This window comes from Bombus huntii, chromosome 8 (assembly GCF_024542735.1).
Source record: "Bombus huntii isolate Logan2020A chromosome 8, iyBomHunt1.1, whole genome shotgun sequence".
Classification (NCBI taxonomy): Eukaryota; Metazoa; Arthropoda; class Insecta; order Hymenoptera; family Apidae; genus Bombus; species Bombus huntii.
Window position 1 is genome coordinate 5,960,462 of NC_066245.1, and position 17,338 is coordinate 5,977,799.

The 17,338-nt window shown below is 39.4% G+C and overlaps 1 protein-coding gene across 13 annotated transcripts in view; it reads left to right on the forward strand.

Annotated features, from left to right (window-relative positions):
* The first annotated feature begins 45 nt into the window (after positions 1–45).
* Positions 46–17,338, forward strand: part of LOC126868845 (casein kinase I) — a 61,621-nt gene continuing 44,328 nt past the window's right edge. For 6 of the 13 annotated variants that reach the window (XR_007690762.1, XM_050624771.1, XM_050624772.1 and 3 more), the window contains exon 1: positions 49–1,436. Coding sequence is in view for 12 of the 13 variants with exons in the window: in XM_050624771.1 (XP_050480728.1) it covers positions 1,211–1,436 (226 nt within the window). In the remaining variant the exon portion in view is untranslated. Of the gene's footprint in view, positions 1,437–17,338 lie in introns of all 13 variants that reach the window. The other 7 variants (XM_050624773.1, XM_050624774.1, XM_050624777.1 and 4 more) reach the window with 4 other exon arrangements.

Genomic DNA, 17,338 nt, shown 5'->3' on the forward strand with positions numbered 1-17,338 from the left:
GTTGGCAGCACTGTCAGCCTCGTAACAAATCTCACCTATGTCGAGTCGAGCGCGAGAGACAGGAGCGTAAGCTTGTCCGCGATCGTTTGTCCGCGTTCGACAGGTCTTTCAAATAGCGTGCGTGTAATCGGTGGACGGTAGAGCGTAGGGATATAAATTGTATTCGTATAACCAGTTTCGAAATAAAAGTTTGTTGGAAGGCCTGGGGAGCGAAAGGACTGCGGAGGGGACTGCAGTTAATACGGGGCTTGTGTGTGGGCATATAATAGCCGATCGGGCATACTGGTGACACGGCTGCGGATTTTTCCTTCGGCAAGAAGGAAGGAACATACGAAGCTCGCAAAGTGCATGTGCTAGTGTGCGTGTCACTATAAAAGAGTTCAGAGCCGCTTCGGCGGCGCTCCCAAATCTAACTGCAGAATTGAGTCTGTGGTGGTGAGGCCGCGGTACTATCGGGCCACGATTGAGTACGATCACGATCGCACGCGGCAGGGCCGTTTGTAATGGAGGAGGTTTCCGAGTGTATTCCCGTGCGACAGAACAGTCACGGCGATGCACGCCGTATTGACTGAGACGCGATATTTATCGTTGACTATTCCCCCCGGCCGGCCGGGCAAGAGAGGCAGGTCGAAATTGGTATGGAATCGTCCAGGGTCCTCGACACGACGAACACTCGCTCCCGTCTGTGATAACCACTAGCCGCTTAGAAAGAGATAGAAGAAGGGAGAAAAAGGAAAGAAAGAGAGATAGAAAGCTGTTGTGTATTTTGCGCGTGTGTGTTCTCCTCGTCTGCCCTCTTCATTACGTCTTTAAGTGTAAACATTTCTCGAAATCCGTTTCGAGGTTAGGATAGCATGGGGATTGATCCCCTGAAGGCATCGACCGACGAACCGTGACACCTGCGACTCGCGTCGTGTACGCGGTGTGTGCTTTTGTGTGTGCGTGCGTGTGTGTATTCCTCCTTAGGAAACCGCTGGGAGTTATTATTTTCCATCGGCGGCCATCCAACGGGACGACCAAAGAAGAAAATATGTCAAGAATGGGGATCGATCCCCGACGATTAAACGCCGTGCATCGTTTACATAATTAATTCGACTAATACAAGACTAACATCGGCAACGTTTTTTTTTTTACCGTACAATCGACCTTTTCTGTCACGTTTAAACAGACTGTCGCAGATTACTCTGCCACGACAGAGGACACTCGCACCATGCAGAAAAGAGACGGTAGAGACACACAGCTACAGCTCGCGCGTAGCTCTGAACGCGAACAGGAAACGACCAAGAGGATCTCTCGTGGTAGCGGTAATGCTACCAGATTCAACGCGTATTCCTCAAGGTATAGTGTCACCTCCTCCTCTAATGTACTCATGGTCGGTCCCAACTTCCGTGTCGGCAAGAAAATTGGATCTGGCAACTTTGGAGAACTTCGACTCGGTGAGTTTGATTGTCTTTTCCTTTCTTCTTTTTTTATATTCTTTATTATTACATATCTTTCTATATGTATTTTTTTCGTTTATTTTTCGATGTACGTTCTACATATATGATCATAAATAATACACGTCATGTTAAAACGTTCGTCTCCGTCAATGATAATATTCGCGCGTGAAAGTGACTTTTTCAATGGCATCGAACAAAATGGAGCCACGTAAAAGAACACCCCGTGTGCTGTCGTTAGTAAGCAAGAAAGAAATCCTTCCTAACCTTTCCGGAGCGGTTCGCGTTACGGGAATGAACGGAACCTTGAAGCAACATTTCATTCCGATCGATCTTAATGGAATTCGTTTCAGCTGATCTCGCTTCGACTCGCCCGCGAGATCTTTCATCCGCGAGATCTGTTCGGTGCACTATCGCCGCGTATTCTTTCTATCTTTTCGATATTTACGTTCTCGAAAAATCGCGTACGCCACGAGTGCAAAGCCATCGTTTAAATTAATACTAGAATTATTTTGCAGCGGTTAAACTGTCCAATTTGCAATTTTTCACAGAAGTTTTATAAAGTTACAGAGAAAATAAATATAAAATTACATTTTTCAGGACTTTTTAATGATCATTTTTTTTTACAAAATATATAGACGTAGATTTGCTTTCTTCCCTTATTACGTCATTTTCCGTATATCTTCCATTTTGTTTACTTCAGTAACACATTCAGAGTCTCTAACGTAATAATATGTTTTTTTATAACTAAAGTATGACCAAGGGCCTTTTGCTCGATAGATTTTTCTTTTGTAATAGAATATCTTGTAATTTATAAAATTTATTTCTAAAATTCCATTCGCTTTATTGTCAAATGTATTATCATCAAGCAAAACAATTTATTAATTTATCAATACAATACCAAATCTTATAACTCGTGATTTATAAAATTTTGTTAATAATGTAATAATTTAATTGTACAAGAATGCCCAGGTTAGCCACTTACCAATAATTTCAACGAAAACACAAATATTCCTGCTTGTGTGAATTACAAATAACACATAATACGAAACATGACGTTCGAAAGCAAATTCACCAAATTTTTGTCTCAATCGCGCAGACTTGCCATCTTCTATACAATACTTTATTTTCGTAAAATTATCGCGAACGCGTTAACAACAATGACAATGTCGACTTGCATCGGTATCGTCCGAAGTTCAGGTCTTACTGCGTGACGTAATTCTCCGACGATAAATTTATATCTTTTATCTATGCTAAAAGAGAGTGTGCATCGAATATAAAGATGTTTATGTCCGCCATGGCCTCCCTGACGATTTTATTACGTGCTCGGCTCGCACGTTCCGCGAAACGGTCGAACTTTAACATACCAATTAACGCACCATGCGCATATGCATCTTCGCACGCTTTTAACTATAAAAAAATATCGAGTATTATCGATGGTGCGAAGTTAAACAATCGACTTGTCGATTTGTTTGCTATTCCGCCACGTGACTCGGGTTAAACGAGCTCCTTCGATAAACATTGAATTTTACCAGGTACAAATGTTTTATGTATAACCTCGCGACGAGCCAACTGTGCGTCGCGATGCTTGCAACTCCAACAACTTGTATAAACTTTTTGCTCATTGTCTTTCGTTTCGCACGCATTCATGATAGCTACCGCTAGTGATGGACTGAAATACGTCGCAAGCAGGTACGAAAATTTACCCAATTGAATTAAATCGGTCGGTCGAATCAAATTCGTAGTTTCTATAAATATCTTGAAACAAAGAAAGAAGAGGCAATTTCAAGTAAATTAGGACCTAAATCTTGAATTTTCTATCAGTACTTTGGGAAATGAGAAGGAAATGTACCTATGCAGTTATGTGTACACAGGTCAAATAGGTTCGAGCGTTTTACTACAAATCCTCTCTTCTCCTTTTAGAATCCTTTTTCACGGCTATGGGTTTTAATTATCCAGTGACGAACGCAAACATAAAAATAGAATTTCTAGGAATTCTGTTCTATCTGATTTTTTTAAATTTGCTAGAAGAATTCAACGGAATGCCAATACCTTTCTGACTCATGCGATTCGATTGCAATTTCTAAGGCGTTCGACTCGTTCAAATGTCGAAGTACGTACATAGTTCGAAGTAGATTTTCCAAACTTGCGACTACTTGTTCTGCAATTTGAAACCCACTTGTGAAGATCAAATACATATTTGGCAAATGATATAGCGAACGAATTTTGAGAATTAGATTTGATTCGGATCTCACGTGAATAATTATATACAAAGAGGCAGTCCATGTTGATATTATTCTACATATCGTGAATGTTTATGTAAATCTACATTTGTACGGATACAATTAACACGTTGAATGCCACGCCAGTTTTACAAGATTTGGCCGTGGCGCCACGATGAATTTTTTTATTATGCGATACATATAATGTTGAAATATTACCTATAACAGATATGTTACGGTGTATAATTATCATTAATGAATTTATTTAACTGAGGTGACCCTCACGGCGCTGTAGTGCAATTTCGCTCGATTCACTTATTTTTTGCGATTATCAATTATTTCATAGTGTTTCTTCGCGTTCCGGAACCTACCATACACCATAATCCATCTCTCGGTCATACTTATTCGGACCCGCAATAATCCTAAGGAACTGTTACAAAATTTAGTTTTATTTTACTGTCAAGGCCCTTAACTGCCATTAAACATCTTTTAGGTCAAAACGTTCCTTAGGGTTGTCGTTCATTAAGACACGGAAAAAGCGGGTTTTTCCCATGTTCGACAGCCATTGGTGAAGGACGCACATAATGGATCTATATTGCATGTATAAATAATATTATTTTTATATGTTTTATACTGCGTTAATTTCGTCTCACCATTGTAGTAACGATGGCAATAATAACAAATTTATAACTATTGACATTTGTTCAAATTATGTATTTCTACTAATCTTGATGCGCTGGTCATAGGTGACCCCCATGGCATTCAACGTGTTAAAGAAACGGAACCTAGGTAGACATTTGTTTCATCTACTAAATATTGCATCAGTTATAAAGTCACAAAATGATAGATCTTTTTTTAGAACATGTTATGTATATGAGTGTCGAGTTTTGAATTGGAAAGAGGATTGTGTTTAAAAAGTGGAAGGAATTGAGTGTTCCACAAATTCTACGGGCAAATCGAATATCCTTTGCTCTAATGGAAACACACGTGGCCCTGGTTGGCACAAAGCTTCGTGTTTTCAAAGAGAACGAATTAGGTAAACCTCTATGCTACTAACCTGAGAGATTAGGAATATTGAACTTCGAGGATCGGTGTTCAAATCCAATAGGATCGCACGAACAATAATTAAAATCGTGATTCATCATGCGAAAATGCACTCTTCTTTGCTTCTTTGCTATCTATCAATTCTGATTAGAGTTTCAGATCGATAAGAACGTTGTGCACTTTCTATTTTTCTTACATGTACTTTATGAACTATATATTACTATCGTAATATATACGACAGTTCACAAAAGCATTCGAACACTTGTAGAAATCTTTTATGATATACGTACAAATTATTATATGTATCGTACAAAACATTTTGAAATTTCATTAGCACTCTTATGAGACCCGACTATCACGATTATATTGGTAAAGTTGGAAACAAATCTGGGAATGTAATATAAGAATTGCAAGATATTTGGCATAAGAAAAATATTTAAACAGTCAATTATCTAGTATATTAATAAACCTCGATAATCAGTGAGGTCATCTTTCATATTTATTATATGTTTAAGATACTAATGTAAGTTTTTGCTAAACATATACATATACATACATATATATAAATGTTGTATGCGATGCGTGCAAAGTTTATGGGAAATGTTCAAATATTTTCACGAGTTGCGGTAGATATAAATGTAATTTAGATAAATAGATCTACTTACTGATTGTGTCTCGATAGGAATATCCGGTCGTTCTTCAACGGGATTTGTAAAAGACGTGACTTACGCCTATAAAACTTAGACGATATTAACTGTGTAAATATTGCAAAAGGAATAGGGTCTGTGTCATCAAAGTATACGCTTCTCGAAACTTCAAAGGGGATATTGCGTGTTCAGGGAACAGAGACAAAAGGGCGTCTTCCTGACTCTTTTCCTGTTGTCTTTCGGAAATCACTAAGCGCTTCGACAAATAACCGTCTTCTCTTGCGTTGCATTAGGACGTGTTTACGCATTATCAGCTGAATTATTGCTCAGCTGGAAGTGGTCCCTCGCGCTGGCCTTATCGCCGTATCGTGCACAGTTATTCGATGTATATGGAATTTACAATTCCATCGTATCGTTTAAGTTTCGTGCGCTGTTTCGATATCTCTCAGAGATTCCAATATGAAATTTCAGTTTACGAGTCGTTTTTATAATTAAAGGGACTGCCGCGATCAGGCGGTGGCTCCAATTTCTAGTAATTCGAGTAAAGCACAACAGAAAGCAATTCGAAATCAATCAAAGTCAAATCACCTTTTGCGACGTGCTATAAATTCATAGTTCACTTTTGAATACGAAGGCCATAGGTGAAGAACTTGATAAGTCACGTTTCTCGTTCTCTATGCAAGAGCAATTTAAGGATTCGATATACGTTGTCGATCAATTTCACGTTAAACTTGTCTTTTCACTCGATTTCGGAATTAAATTCTTGTCGTTTATAAAATATTTAATAACGTTACTTATACATATCTGTATATAGACTAACGCTAAATAAGTTAAACTAACATAACTAACTAAAGTAATATTATTCGTTTGTTACGAAACATCGTAGATTTCTCGTGACAAGGACTCGAACTACGAATCTCCAACGTTAGAAGTTAGTAGGTGATTTTCAGGAATTGTTTTGCTCGCGTTCTTACGAGAATAGAAGAGGGAAAGAAAGGAAAAATAGAGCGCGCGTTGTAAGGTTTCGTTACAAAGTATGATTCAAGCATACCGTGTAATCGCGTGAAATGGTCGAAGCCTGCATTCGAGAACCGCTGACGCGACATCGCGAATAGACAAGAATGTTTAGAGCAAACGTTCCTTCGTCGGCGTTACGAATTAGCGAATAGTCGCCTATTCGAAGATATTATTTTTCTATGGACGCACGATGAGCTTCTTGTTAGCGCGCCTTTCCCCGAGTAACGCTGTAATTTCGAAACGTGTCCCACAAGTATATGTATCTTGTATCGAGAACACAATGTGCGAGTGTTATCGGGGCTGAAAAATTTTAGGCTCTTCCTGTGATTCATCCCTGAAAGATCAGCCGCGTGTGAATTCCCCATTTAGTTCTTCTGCCTGGATGGTTCCCTCAAGTCCCTCGCCTTGTACTCGATTGCTTGCTCGGTCTCTTGTTGCGGTTATTACTGTCCGAAGATTCCGGTTTTCAGTAGTTCTCCCTTTTGAAAAAATCATTTGTGCGTCTCGTTGGCGTTATTCGATCCTCCTCTTGGGAATCAGTAGCTTCTTTTTTCTTTTTTTCTGACCGATCAGCTGATAATATGAGAAATGAGATATGAGTTTCGAATAAATTATATCGTGAAATTAGTTGAACGGACTGAAAAAAGTGCAAGCGCAGCTGGTTTTAAATAGACCTTCATTCACCGTTTCAATCACACTCCGTATTTTTCCGCTGTTTACAAAAGCGGTATTAACGTACATGCTTTTGCCTTATAACCCAGTAAGTAATTTACGAAGAAATTAAAGTTGATTCATGAATGATCGACCACAATTACAGTATCTATTATACACGCATGGTAATATGATAATAGAATGACGTCGAACGTATTGGTTAGCGATATTTAAGCATTAAAAAAGCGATCCTGATTGTTATCAATCAAACTCGTAAACACGCTATAGTAACGATTTAGCGACATTATCTTTTGATAAGTTAGCGCTAGTATATAAGCACGTTCGGTTCGGTTCGGCTCGGCTCGATTCGGTTCGGTTGCATTTAAAACGATGCTTGTCGAAGGCGTATGACTCATTCTTAATATTAAAGCGTTTGTCGCGTGGTTGCGTTCTCGTTCGACGGTTGCACTTTACCGAACGCATCGTAACTACGCGTTCCCTGTGTGTTTGTCGTCGACGCTTTTTTTTGCCAGGGTCTGACATTCCGATTCGTTTCCCTTCCGCTGGTGAAACTTCGTATCGATTTGTGCACGGGCCAAGTGGCCGATATAAATAATCCGTGATTTAGAACTTCCATAATTTATAGTCTTGTACGGATTCAAACGGTGACCTTAATAACGTCCCGAGGAAAGTATCATCGTCCTCGCAGACGCGAATACCGAGTTCGCAAAGTCGAGTCTCCGCTTGATTCCCTAGTCGATTCGTCTTAGGATCTATGTACTTGGCCGATTGAAAAGGCTTTTCGTTCCAGCGTTCTGAATAATACCATTATACCAGAAGATATTTTGCAGTATCGTAAAATCGTCAATTGCATCGATCGGGTTAACCGTCTGGAGTCGGCGTTGCTTTACATTTGACTGATTTCATAGGTAGCGATAAAGGTACATTAATACCGTCGGTATTATTCGCGGACATTCATCGTCCGATTAAGTCATCGAAGTGTGAAGCGTTCCTTTCCCGTCGATATTATCGAACGTGTCTAACAATCGCGCCGTCACATAGCGATCGTTCGATTTATACCGGCAGTAGCTCTATTTTTCGGTGTAGCTGTTCTTCTCTATCTCTGTTTTAATTTTCTCTTCTTAACTTTAGACTTTGTTTACAAGTGAAAGACAAATATATTGTTACCGTTGGAACGTGGAAATGAGAAGAGGAATAAATACGAACTAAATGGAAATTATCAGAAGTCCTCGTCTTTGCCTTAATCGCAGCAACTTGTCATTTGTTTTGCGTTAGAATTCTTATACAGTTCTCGGATGTGTTAATACATTTTCTGCGAAATTAATCTCGCTCCGTTGTACTTAAATCACAAACGGTTGACGAACGATATCGTCCATTATCTTAATGCAATGGTCGTGCCGAGGAGCACGCCATCAGCTTTTCCTCTAGCCCATTGATACTAATCGTAGATTCGTACTTTGAATTCAGCGTTGCATGTTCCGCCTTCCATTGATGCATCGAACCATCGGGTATTCTTCGGAGATTAGTTCGTTGCCCGTTTCATTCGAGCAGGAACAAAGTTAGCTAATAAGCACGATGCAGTCGCATGACCATAAAAAGTTTGCCGTTGTGATTATCACGTCGTCGTTAAAATTCTTTTGGCGAAACCAAAAATTTGTTAATTCCACTGTTACCTGTCGGATACTCGACGCATCGAATGATGTTCGATCATATCGTTCTTCGAAGAACCAGATTGCTTTATCGCGATGCAATGCTCGATAAAGATTAATTGGCTAGCACTACGTGTATTTATGAAAAGCTATATCGTGCTACTTCGCACAAGATTTAACGCAATTTAAAAGAACGAGTCTACCACTTTACGCGAAACGTTCGTTCTCATATCTTATATCCATTCGTTATACGAGTTTATTTGAAAATCCATCAACGAAAACGTAACTAGCTGGAACGATAGATTGGCCAACATCGGTACAGTATTCGATCTTATCGAATACCGATTACTTTTACCGATCATTTGTTTTTTTTTATTTCCCAACGATAGTCATTCTCCAATCCGATGTTTCGAATTTGCAGAATAATTAACTACACCTTTGCCTCTTTTTATCGTCTGTCGTCATAATCTCACTGAAATGATCCTCCACGCCGATTGTATCCTTCTAATTTCTCAATGATTGCTCAATGATTGATTTATTCGTGAAAGAAAGAGATTTATAATCTACTCAATGAGGCAACGGTTTTTAATCTTCAAGCGTAGAACGTGTATCAAAAAGGAAGTGCGAAACTCGACTACGTTTTATCAGTTATACGATAAACACTTATATCGTTAGGGTACGATCATCCTATCAGCAATTTACGTAACTGATTTTCCAATGATTATAAAATCTCCAGCAACCTTTCTGTTTTCGTTTCTTTTATCACTATATTATGCGGACATTTATACAAACGTAAATTTTTACAAATACGATTAAAAGATTCGGATCTAAGACAGTTTTGTTTCATGTACTAAATATTATAACGAATACTACGATGTCCCTTCTGGTTAAAATGTCCTATCTATCGATTCAAAACTGAAGAAAACCCAAGTTTTATCGCTTTCTCTGTTCAATAAAAAATATTTAACTATTATTTGATAACAGCTTTTATTATGTAATTTTACACGAAAGATACAAAGTATACGACTAACTTGAAATATTTCAACGTGTTTGGGAAAACGGAAAAACGCTAGATAATAGATAAGACATTTTGACTAATTCTGTATACTTTAAGCATACTTTGGATATTTTATATATTTTTATATATACTCGAAATAATAAATGGACAAAAAGTCCGCAGTCTAGTTGTTATTACACGCAAGAACTACCGTCTTGAAAAACCATATGCCACGTGGCGTAGTTGGCGTGTTCTCTCTGTCCCTTATACAGCGATTATCAGTTTATCATCTTGCTTTAGTAGTCAGTGCCGTAGCTCGTCGGTATGGACAAGCCGTAAATGCATTTAGCGAGGGATCATGATTGGTCTACGATGTGGTCATTGTGCCTTCGCTGACGTTTCTCGTATCGCGTGGCCCGTGCAGAGTTCGGCCAAGAGGCGTATCGGTCGTGTACGCCGCGGTAAATTGCTTTCCAAAGTGATCCAGGAGCGTGTTGCCTATGCTACGACCAGGGAAACTGGCTTGCGGTTGTTCGCGAGAACGTGCACACTGCCTCGAGCTATCTTCCGCGATGTATATTCTGCCGCATTGGCTTCCACATCGCTCAGTGGACTGTTCGCGTGGAATAACTCGTCGAGAATGGCGTTTATTGATTCAAGAGGCGATGCGCGACAGGAAAGAAATTTCTGTTAACGCTCGGCCCTGGTGTATTCGCTAGTGATCTTAGCCTGTGACGTTTTCGATGTTGGTTAATATGAAAAGCGATTCTTGGCGAAGTACACACTTAAATGAATAAATAAGTGTATAATCGGTTATGCTGCTTCGCGCTGATTCTAACAACTTTGCAACTCTCTGCTAGTTTTCTCTGCAATCTTTAATCCTTTCGAAACTAACGGAACTATAGCTACATCCCAAGGTGCTTTACTTTTAGAAAGATCGCTCGATGATTATATAACTTTTTTGATGTTACTTTCGATGAGATATACATATTATATATTGGGACATAGGATCGTTCTTTTATTATAAGTAGGTTTATACATCGTTCTAAGAATGTCTAGCTTTTTTCATATATTGCACTGCTTTATTACTATTTTGCTTGACCTATGATCTGTATTGGTAGTTCTCAACCAATGGTACGTGGATAATTTGTACAATGTATAGGTACTATAACAATTTCATCATCCGATAGTTCGAGTATTGTCGATGTTAACGTGTGCGGTCGTCTCAATTCTGAGTAACCGATGCTAGAGATCATATGACGGCAACCTAATTAAATGTATAGTCTTAAATTCCTACGTACGAGACACGGTTTTTCTTAGCGGTACAGAAATATTTTCATGTCTATTTCGATGTTATGAAAAAGTTGAGAATTCTCCACCCGTATTATTCAAATTCATTCAAATTGTACGAAATTTTATTCAAACTTTCTACCAGATACGCGCACAATCTGTTATATTAACGTCTTCCTTGATGAAAGAAAAATTCATATCTAAAGAGCTTAAGCGTGCTTTCGCAAGCACAAAATACATTCTTCCTACGTGTCTTCTCCAAATATCTTTTCACTCGTTGTTAATATTCTAACATAAACATTCTTCTCATTCACTCGTTATCCATACGAATTCTATCGTTCTCACGTAACATTACGAACATATGAGCGACGTTGATAGATACTCATAAAACGAATACTTTTGGTTTCTGCTGTTATCGGAGAACGTTTACAGTTTCTTGAAGATTCGGTCCGTTTAGAATAGGAAGTCCTACTACTTTTTTCAGGCGCCATGTGGTTCTCTTTAACACGACCGTTGAATTGATTTCCGCTTTCGGCGTGTCGGAGAAACGAGAGCCAGCTATAACGGCAGTTATTTGCGGGCTCCGCATGTGTGTTCGTGTTATACGTGTCGTAACAGTCGTACAGCCGTGGTAATCACTCTCTACCTCTGAACTTACAGAAGCGCACGACCCGACGAAACTTGTTTCTTTCTTTTCGTCGTAATAATATACCGCTGTTGGAAAACTCGATCAGCTGATGCGCTGACGTCATTGCGGTGTAAAGCCGTTGAAGCGATCACGGTGTATATCTCGGGAAGCTTTCGAAATCTTAGCAAAGTCGAACGAGCTGCTATCGTTTCTTAACTTCTTCTTGGAAACTTTGTTTGCCAATTTTATCACAACTATTATATAGAATGCACTCTAATCGACGAACCGTTATACAGGATATCCCTTGTATTTGGATTAATCCAGCAAGGATCGAGCAGAGAAATAATTCGTCGAAGTTGCATAGATGCGATAGCGTTGGTAGATTCAAATAAAGTAACTTGTTGTTTTATCAAGATGAAAGAAAGGTATCTATGTTGGAGGACGAATCAGGTTAAAAGATACTTGGATATTAATTTTATAAAATTTATCGTACAAGAGGTAGGAAAAACATCGAGTCTAATTATACGAAGATTACAAGAATGTCACTCTTTTTGGAAAAAAAAAAAAAAAAAAAAAAAAAAAAAAGAATTATCTTAATGTATAAAGTACGTAGCTAAGAGTGGAAAGAATCTGTTAGATCTAACGACGTAGTTGATGAAGTTTTGTAGAAGCCAAAGATATAACCGCTGAGACGTACAATATCTTAATATTATGACGAGTAATATTTTTAAAGTTATGACGACGGTGGAATTATTCGACAACGTAGGTGTATTGAATTTCACAACTGTTCTTGTACAAAGAATGGAAAACATGATTTACCTTCGTCTCTCTTCGTTTATTATACCTTACAGAATTAAGTTAAACTAAAATTAAAATATCTAAAGTTAGAACATCCAGACCTATTTAAAAGTGTATCGTAGAAGTGACCTTAAAACCTTTGAAATATCTCTTCCATTATATCTTATATCTATCATATTGTGTATCATATATCTTAGACGTAATACACTACGTGCTGCGCTATTCGAAACCATTTAATTTTGACTAATGAAAGTTTTCTGTATCTTCCATAATTTTTAGTTATGACTTGACCCATATATTCGTATATACACACGTTCCTGCGAACAAATCATTTAGCCTCGATTCTTATTTTTAATTTTCCTAGTGAACGCGTATCGCATTAATTGCTCGTTACGATACTCCATTTTCCTTGGTTCACGAAACGTCAATGTGAAACCGGTCGAACGAGAGTTCGTACGAAGCGTTTCAAATAGGCTTCTCGCGTTCGTTGAACAAGCTGGTTGTCCTTTATTTGGCCGGAACCTTGGTGCTCGTTCGGGGACAGGAAGTACGAAATTCCAAACTGTAGACTACAGGGCGGTGTACGTAAAACCGACCTTCCGGTTATACCTGAGGGGGTCGATCGTGCCTGTTGTTCCCACGGTCATGTTCTCGAAAAATTGATCGATCGCTCTCGAGGGTGCGACATTTGCGTAAATCCACACCCTGCCACCTTTACTTTTCGTGTTAGAAGCACAAAGAGCTTGATTCGGGCTTGAGATTAGAATACGTATCTTTCTTTTGATAATAATACGATATACTCTGAGAAGCCAAACTGTTCGGCTTCTCTTTTTCTTAATTTCTTAATTTTATTAATATACATATTACTATACACGTTAATGTACAAATGCGACATGTAAATATACATTCTATTTTTCAGATGTATAATCAATTGTCTAAGTAGATCCTATATATGTTATAGAACACGCTGTATATACATATTTTTCATTTCATATTTTCTTTTCATTTGACAAAGCTGTTACACGAACTCTCTTCGATTTACCCGACGCTCTAGCAATTACGGCGCATGACGTTATAATTACGTAACTCTCCGAAACTTCTGTGCGGAGTAGAGCGAGTGTTTATCTCGAAACCGGTAAACAGAAGCCAAAGGAAACTCGGTCGGTTCTCCTTGAAGCTTCTCTACGGTATAGACCGTGTCTTTAGGCAGTTTCGAGTGACAAGGAAGTACGTCGGGGAAGGAGGGGGATATCGAGACGAACCGATCCTCCGGCGATCCACTTTCCGAACACGGTAACATTCCCGAGTCATCTCGGTCAGCTGATTCACACCGGCCACACAGCTGACTCTTAATTTCCCTTATGGCGTCGGCGAACAAGGAGCGCTGCTTCGTCGCCTCGTCGCTTCGCTTCGTGTCGTGTCGTGTCGTGTCTCGTTGGTTCGTGTCGTTTCGTTTCGCGTCGTGTCGTCACGGTTGCAATTTTCTAGTGTCCGTTCGGTCGAACGACCGGTCCTGATCGGCCGGTGGCATCGATGAATTCTTGCAGCCGTGTGCCAAAGGAAACGCACACGTTCACAAACTCGAATAGCACGCACACTGCCGTACGAAACGTTGGAGGGCAGGTAGCAACCTGTCTGGTTGGCCGACTCGCTGGCTCGAGTGACTCAGGAGAACCTGATGACTGCAAAGTGAAATGAACTCGGCCCCGGATCCGGCTAGACTAGCCGCACACCGTGTAACGTCCTTTTAACGCTGCCTTGTCGCTGCCTGCCTGGCTGTCTCTCCTCTCTTTTCTGTTTCTCCCTTCTCTTTACGCCCGTGTGGGTTGGCTGTGTTCTTCGCCAACTCGGCAACGGAAACGCGATATATTTTTAGACAGCCACTTCTTCGGCTACTACTCGGACTTGACCCACGCGAGATGTTAACAGTGTCACACGCGTGTCCGTGGCTCGAATCGTCTACCTGTTCGCTGTTGCAGCTCGTTAATTGCCTCGTGATCAGCCAAGACGTTCTTTGGCTAGGGGATATAGGAAGCGCGAAACAGGCGATAAAGTACCGGATGATAGTCGATGCTTGGCTGATCGTTACGTAACCGATAGGACGGTTGAAACGGGACTGGCAAGTATCGTATTGTTAACCCTGTAGCATATACTTTGGATTATACACGAGCCGATCGTGTTTTTGTATTATTAAAAGTACCCATCTATTCTTTGGCTTTGAGAAAAATGCGACAGAGTGTTTGTCGATAGCATAATATATCGCCTCAATTTTATGGTAACATTGTTCTTGAAACATTGAAAGAACTTTTGTTTATTGAAACAAGAGTGAATGTAAATGCTCGTAATGTAAAAATAAGAGAATTGAGTAGTAGCAGGGTTAAACAACGAATCAAAGTTATCGTTGATTCATCAGGCTATTCGTTGCTACTTCAAGGTTCAACGACACGCGATGCTATTGCGTTTTGCCATGTATTTGCTTCTCTTTTTCATGCTAGATGTGTGTATATGTTCGAGGAAAAATTCAGAAAGAAGAGAAACGCTTGTTTATGAAGCATTTCGAGGCGGACGATTTCACAAACAACGATCGGTTACACTGTATTTGGTCAGCTCGATTAGTGGATTAACGTTCTCGTGCCCTTCAAACGCGTTCGTATTTACTCCGTCTGGCCTGATATGTCTCGTGGTTTGCCACGATTACGCACTTCCCCGGTTGTATTGTTCAAGAGATTCAGGTTGGTAATTGGTGGCGAGGCTCGAAGACGCTGTTCTCGACGCGACGAATCATCTTCTGTTAATTAACTGCCTCTTTAGAAGCATCAAAGCAATTCGAGGATCGCGATGATATTACCTACCTTATTTATATTCCGTTCGACGCCCTCTCAGCCACCCTTTCCTTGAAAGCACTTCATCATTCGCTAAACGACGAGATAATGAAAATACCAGTGTTTTATTTATTTGAAGCTTTTATTTTTTTATACATTTATATAACGAATCGATCAATTATTTATCGCGTATAAATATTGGAATTGATAGCAAATTCAAATCGATAAGAAAGGCTTGGCTTGAAGCTTCAAGTACCAAACGATTGTTTATCAGAATGTTACGTATATTTCGTTCTTTTTAAATTTCATAAAATTATAAAATCTAAGTGGAAGAAATAATGATATGTAATTGTGAAATTCCTTTTCACAGCCACGATGTTAAAAAAATAGAATTCCATTATGCAATCTGGATGAAAGAAAATTGCAAATGAAATGTTGCGTTATAGCAATGTTAGCTCTTAATTTGTTAATAATAATTCGTATAATGAATACAATTAAACTGACTGTGAAATGTCCACATTTGATTTTTGCAGAAGAAAGAAAAGAAGATAACGATATCTTACAATGTGCAGAAATGCAAATATATTAAAACACGATCAGATCTCCAGTATATTTTTTAGTTATTTGTTTCACCGGTTTTCATCTTGCTAAACAACAACTATAAACAGTCTAAGAAATCTGTTCTTTTTCACTCGTGAGTCGCTATTTATACTATAAAGCTAAAGAAACCGCTATAAGAAAGAGAGGAATGTTATGTAAAATTTACGATAATACGTACGCAAATCGATCGAATGACTAGCAGAGAGCATAGGTTCGCGATAGAAAATGCTTTCTGGCGGAAAACTCGAGGAGATCGCGGTCGATATTGACCAGGCATCGAACCATCCATTGCGCGCAATATTCCTGTTTTCCTTCGCGACTATCGCGGCCTTCCATATTTTCTTCGAATCCTGGTTGCGTATTATCGTGCACGTGTGAAACGAAAGGCGTCAGCAAACATCGCGTGGCGTCAGAAGCTATGCGGTGGAACCGCGCGGCGATCAGTTCTTTCCCTTTTGCTCGTCGTCGTTTGGTTCCGCCGATGTTAACTTGTGCCCCTTTATCGAGTTATGCTGCTGACAATGATTTACGTCTGGCCGTGCGTACTGGCAGAGATTCCACAGTTTCACCGAGGCAAGTTGCTTCTATACGAAAATGTTATTCTTCGAGCACCAACGTTTCTCTGTTTAACGCATCCCCACTCTACCGTCAGATATATCATACAAGGCGTTATGAAAAAGAAAGCGGATTGGACTTATAAAGATTTTATTAACGTCTCTTAGCTTTATTAATATCTCTGAACGTGGTTTTACATGTATCATTGTACGTATAACGTAGGTCCGTTTCACGATTGTCACGTAAAATTCGCATTTATTTTTTTCTAATTAATCCGCAAGGATGTGATTTTCGGTATTTTCGGTAATTCTCTCGAATATTTGGTTTTTTTTGGAAAGACCAGGTTTTCGATGAATCATAAAAGAGCGAAGAAACAAGCGGAAGTCGGCGCTTGTTAATTTCACTCTTATTTCGCGATTTATGGAATAAAGAAATTATACAAACAGCGACCGGAAGGCATAAAATCTTGTTTAAGCTAATCGTTTGTTCTCGTCAGTTGGTTATGTTTAAATACATTCCAAGAATTCTCGCTATTACCGCAGACTACTTGGCACACCGAGTCTTCTACTTTATGACATAATCGGGGGAGAATGCGCGTCGTCGGTGGATTTATTGTGCAGAGGTCGTTGCAAATACATAACGTTATAGAAACGATTACATCCGTAATCATCTCGGGAAGCCAAGTGGCGGGACGTGATGGGAATGCGTTTCGCGGAGAAGGTGTGCGTTACGGAGAAACAGAACGCTCAAAGAACGAAGGAAAGAGTCGTCGATCCTAGTAACAATATGCTTTCTTTCTATCTGTCGATCTATCTATTGCGATGTTTTGCAAAAAAAAAAAAAAAAAAAACAAATAATCGCACTATGTGGAACGTACAGATAGGAAAACAATTAAGCCTGGCGGATTTATTGTTACGAAAAATTAAGATCGGTTTATCCTCTTACGTGTATCGGGTAGAGC